Source organism: Pelophylax lessonae, assembly GCF_965119305.1.
Source record: "Pelophylax lessonae genome assembly, chromosome: 1".
NCBI lineage: Eukaryota > Metazoa > Chordata > Amphibia > Anura > Ranidae > Pelophylax > Pelophylax lessonae.
In genome coordinates, this window is record NC_138768.1 from 578,279,410 (window position 1) to 578,285,409 (window position 6,000).

The 6,000-nt window shown below is 43.3% G+C and overlaps 1 protein-coding gene across 1 annotated transcript in view; it reads right to left on the reverse strand.

Moving 5' to 3' along the window:
- PARM1 (prostate androgen-regulated mucin-like protein 1) overlaps nt 1-5,493 on the reverse strand; it is a gene marked incomplete at its 5' end in the record, with an annotated part of 131,194 nt that extends 125,701 nt beyond the window's left edge. The window contains one exon of the mRNA XM_082243569.1: nt 5,154-5,493. Within this exon, the coding sequence (XP_082099695.1) occupies nt 5,154-5,493 (340 nt within the window). The remainder of the gene's footprint in view (nt 1-5,153) is intronic.
- Nucleotides 5,494-6,000: the final 507 nt, after the last annotated feature.

The window sequence follows — 6,000 nt, forward strand, 5'->3', positions numbered from 1 at the left end:
GACTGCAGACGTGATACAAGAGATGGTCAGAGACTGCAGATATCATACAAGAGATGGTCAGAGACTGCAGACGTGATACAAGAGATGGTCAGAGACTGCAGATATCATACAAGAGATGGTAAGAGACAGCACCCCCTAATACTTACTTGAGCCCATCTCTATCCAGCAATATTGCAGGAGTGTCTCTGCTGCCCAAGACTCTCTCTCTTCATTGTATGAGACAGCAGCCCGGCGCCATTGGCTCCTGCTGTTGTCAATCAAATTCAGTGAGCCAATGAGGAGAGAGAGGGGGCGGGCTAGGTCATGGCTCCGTGTCTGAATGGATACACGGAGCTGCAGCTCGGCTCAGGTGCCCCAAAGCAAGCTGCCTGCTGTGGGGGCGCTCGACAGGAGGGAGGGGCCAGGAGCTCCAGCCAGGGACCTGAAAAGAGGAGCGATCCAGGCTCAGACCACTGTACAGAGGAGGTAAGTATAACATGTTTGTTATTTTTAACCAAAAACAAAACGAGACTTCAGTGCCGGTTCAAAATCTTGCGGCTGCGGTGATCGCATGTAATATCGGAGCGCACTGCTCCTTCATTACATGCGATTGGCTGTGCGGTGCGAATTCAGCCATACACTTTGTATGGCTAAATTCGCACTGCACCCGCACCAAAGTCGCACAGGACCCTTTTTGGCAGCCGCATCAGGATCGGATCACACAGTGGTTCACACTTGTGCGATCCGATCCTGTGCGAACTGTAAAGATCGCACTGCGATATGCGATCAAACTGGGGGTGTCGTTAACATTTCATTGACACCCCCAGCGTATCACATATGGCAGTGTAAACTGCCAGGGGTGCGTTTGCGATGCGGGAACAGGCTGCAAATTCGCAGCCTTCCCGCATCGCACAAGTGTGACCGACACAAGTAAAAAAAAAAAACCTTTTGCCTTTAGAGCCACTTTAGGTGTATGGTGCACAGAATGATTTTTTAATTCCGATTGGGCAGCAAATCTATCAATGGTATGATCATATTTAAAATAATTTAATTTTGTATAATAGATATCATTAGATATGCAGAGTAGGAGGATGGTTCGAAAAAGTAAACAAAGTTGTAAAAAAAAGTTAATACATTAGTAAAAAAAAATAATAATAATAATTCAAGGCTTAATCTAGGTCAGTTTATTGGTGGCCATAATACATGCTTTGATAAATACTGATCTCTTCTCCAATCCATCACTTCCAAAAGAACAAATCAATCTGTAATCAACAACCCATTAGATCGATATGCCACACACAGGGAAGTGAATTTCAATCAAAAAATGAATGTACAATCATAACTTATGATTTTAAAATATCAATCGCATCTGTTTCCATCACGTAATCTCATAATTTGATCAATCGAAAAATGATCGTATTCTCAAAAAAAGTTTCTCAATGCTGCCAACCGATGCAAAATGATTGATAAAATTTCACCCTGATCAACTGATCAAAATTGAGTCTAAATCAATAGGAAGGGAAGTTATGGCTATTCAGTTGTTTGCAGATTCAATAGTTGTGATTGAAATACACACTGCCTGAATATAAAAGAAAAATTGAAGGCCACCTTTACAGCCAAAGCCATGTTGGAGCATTAAAAAAAAAAAAAAAAAAGAAAGAAAGGTTTTATATTTATTACAGTGGTAGTGTGAAGTGTATAACATGCGGGCGATCGTGCACTTATAGTCTCAGTGTTTGTATTAGGGTTCATATCAGTGCCAGTGAAATTTCAGACACAACTTGAGTGGCACTAAATGCATGAAAAGGGAAATCACATTGCTTTCAATGGTGTCCATTCCCAGCAAGGTGACTGAGCATAGTGGGATTTTGGAAATGGTTCCTGTACTACTGTGGTGCTATTCCAGTGCGATTTTTACCCCTTAGAATATACAAATCACTTTAACCACTTGACCTCCGGAAGATTTTACCCTCTTCATGACCAGGCCATTTTTTGCTATTTAGCACTGCACTACTTTAACTGGTAATTGCGCGGTCATACAACGCTGTACACAAATGAAATAATTTTTTTTTCACACAAATAGAGCTTTGTTTTGGTGATATTTGATATTTGCTGGGGTTTTTATGTAACCATAAAAGACCAAAAATGTTGGAAAAAAAAAAAAAGCCATATTTTTTACTTTTTGCTATAAAACATATCCAATAAAAAATAAATAAAAAAAAATCTTCATAAAGTTTGGCCAAAATCCCAATAAGTGTATTTTGATAGGTTTGTGTATAAGTTCTAGAGTCCTTAAAACTATGGTACTGTATATATATTCAGTTTTTTTTATATATATTACGAATGACGGTGTTCAGCAACTTAAAGTGGGACTGTGATAGTGCAGCAGGCAATCTGACACAAACTGTAGCTGGGGGAACTGACTAACTGCCACTGACATCCCAGTGACAGTAATAGTGATCAGTGCTAACACTATAGACTGTCACTGTACTAATGTGCCTAACAATGTTTTTTGTGTTCTGTTTTTACTAAGCACATGGATCCTGTGTTTCTGCAAAGCAGGGACATGGATCTATGCCTGCTTCTAGTAAAAGCACCTCCCCACAGTAAAAAAAACACCAGCTAGGTACGCATTTAACCCTTTGATCGCCCCTGATGTTAACCCCTTCCCAGCCAGTGTCATTAATACAGTGACAGTGAATATTTTTAGCACTGATCACTGTATTAGTGTCACTGGTTCCCAAAAAAGTGTCAAATGTGTCAGTTAGTGTTGGATTGTCCGCTGCAATATCGCAGTTCCGCTATAAGTCACTGATCGCCGCCATTACTAGTAAAATAAATAAAAATATATATACAAATTCCATAACTATATCCCATAGTTTGTTGGTGCTATAACTTTTGCCCAAACCAATCAATATACTCTTATCTGGATTTTTTTTTTTACCAAAAATATGTAGCAAAATACATATTGGCCTATATTAGGGCTCTTTCACACGGTCCGCCTCCGTAGGCGGATCCGTGTTGCTCAGCGGGGATCGATCCGCGATCCCCGCTGAGCCAGGCGGATGACAGCTCCGTCTCCGCTTGCAGAGCGGAGAGGGAGGTGTCTCAGCCCCCGCTGCCCTCTATGGGGGATCGGATGAGAGCGGACCGCTTGTCCGCTCTCATCAGATCCGATCCGCTCTGATTACTGAACGGATGGAAAAATAGGGTTTCCATCCGTCCAGATTTCACGGACAGGATCGGATGCGGATGGCAGCGGGTGTCAGCGGAGATGTCTCCGCTGACACCCGCTGTCCCATAGAGCTGCATGGAGGATCCGATCAGATCCGCCTAAAAAACTGACAGGCGGATCTGATCGGATCGCCCGTGTGAAAGAGCCCTTAATGAAGAAATTACGTTTTTTACATTTTTTTTATTGGATATGTTTTAAAGCAGAGAGTTAAAAATGTTTTTTTTTTTTTTTCAAAATTGTCAGCGTTTTTTTTGTTTATTGCGCAAAAAATAAAACCTGCAGAGGTGATTACCGGTAAATACCACCAAAAGAAAGCTGTTTGTGGGGGAAAAAAAGGGACATTTTATTTGGGTACAGCGTTGCACAACTGTGCAATTGTCAGTTATAACAACGCAGTACCATATCACAAAAAAATGACCAGGTCACGAAGGGGGGTAAATCTTCCGGAGCTGCAGTGGTAATAAAAATTTCCTTTAGATTTAGCAAAACCATAGGGTATGAGGTCAAGCCTAAACACTTTTAATTTGTATGCAATCAGACAGGCCCTTGTACTACATCAGTGTTTCTCAACATTTTCAACACAGAGGAACCCTTGAAATAACTTTCTGGTCTCAGGGAACCCCTGCTAAAAATATCTATAGCTACAACTCATGATGCATTCGTGAGATGGTCAGTGGAAGGAATGCTCCTTACACTTGTGGACATTGGGTAGAATTCCCCACTTAAGCCCCGTACACATGAGTGGAAATTCGGCCGGGAATTTTCATCCGACGACCGATCTGCCGATTTTCGGCTTGTTGGTATGGTGCTTCCGACAACCGACTCCGACTTTTCGGCTGAAAAAATCCTGGTGTGCAGGCTATAAAATTTTTGTTGACCGTCAACACAACGTCCCATTTTCGTCTCATTAGTACAGATTTTGATGGGGAAAAATCTTATGAGGAAGACTAGGCATGCTCAGAAATGAAAGAACACATACAAATCAATCCAACACATGACATCACTTCTGAAGTAGAATTCTGTCGTGCGGGAAAATTTGTGTGCAGTCTAGAGCACATTCCAACCAACAGACACCACTCTGGACAAAAGACGGACAACCGGTCGGCGGAAATTTGTTGCGTGTGTACGAGGCTTTAGGCCCCTTTCACACGGGCTTTCGGATCTGTCAGTTTTTCAGGCAGACCTGATCAGATGCTTCATGCACCCCTATGACATGTGGGGTGACATGTCCGCTGACACCCGCTGCTATCTGATCCGATCCTGTCCGTGAAATCCGGACGGATGGAAACCCTATTTTCCATCCGTCTGGAGGATCGGATTGGATCGGATATGATCGGATGAAAATGGACAGGCGGTCCGTTCTCATCCGATTTCCCATAGAAGAGAGCGGGGGGCTCTGACAGCTGCGTCTCTGCAAAGTAAGTGGAGACGGACCTGTCATCCGCCTGCTAAGCGGGGGATCGGCAGATCGATCCCCGCTGAGAAAAACTGAGTGTGCCGGGCTCATCGCCCGTGTGAAAGGACCCATACAGAGAGCTAAAAAGATCAATAGTATCAGTGTAACTTATCCGAGAGGCAGAAATTGCCCATTACTCAAGGAAACCCTAGCAACGTCTGGAGGAACACTAGTTGAGAAACTCTGTACTACATAGTTGAATGTAAATTGGATAATGTATGGCCAGCTTCATATTTAAAAAGATTAGAGAATTAAAAAGTTTTTTTTTTTTCTGGGGGTAGTGGTGTGTAACAGATCCCTAATAAAAATTAAAGGTCCTGCCCCCAGTTTGTGAATTCTAATAATACATGTGATCATGGCACTGGCACCAATCCCCCATCAGTGATCGCTCACCACCTGCTCTCATCACTCCACACTGACAACAAGTTGTGAGCCTGCAGGAAGTCCCACAGCACACTACATGACCACATTACACTCCATTACCTGCCACCAGCAACAAGAAGCCGATCATCACTGTCCTACACGTCCGATGACTCAGATCCATCCTATAGGTAATAGGCACACTCCACAAATGATCTAGGCGATCCTTCCACAAGGCGATCAGAATGACAGCAGAGGTCCAGTAGAGGAGAAGCTGTACACAGACCTGGGTAGCATGAGAAGCAGGTGTCACTGAGGAAGGGCTGAGATGACACCGTCTATTGTACAGCCTGCTGCTGTTACTGCTGCGATCATTTACTTTCCATGCTTCCTCCTTCCCACGCCTCCTGTCAGCTGTGTGACCACAGGGCGACCCCTCCTGGCCGATGTGCTGCAATGTCATGCTCTGTACAGTCACTGTCACCAACAGACCTGTCACACTACACCTGTCACATTAGCTGCTGATGTCACCAGCCATTCCCATGTTCTGCTTATCAGCTCTAGGGCAAGTGATACCTGAACTAACCTAGAAATACAGGAATGTTTACTTAGGCAAGCCATACAGTATGCGATTTTATTTCCTTCAAAGATAATCTCTCATATCAACACAGTCATTGTTGATAGGGGAATCCCTCCCGCTGCTCTATTGTATTCTGAAAGCAGCAGGAAAAAGACAAATACGCTGCAAGGGTTACAGAAGAACTCAAAATAAGACGTTTTTCCTTATTTTGGATAGAGTAAGGCCCCTTTTACACTTGTGCGACTTCTCCTGCAACTTGGGACTGCAAAGTCGCATGACAAGTTGTACCCCATGATTTCCAACTTTGGTCCCACTTTGATGGAACTTGAGATTCGTGAAGTCGCGTCAAAGTCGTGCGACTTTCAGGTTGTACAAATTGAACAATATAAT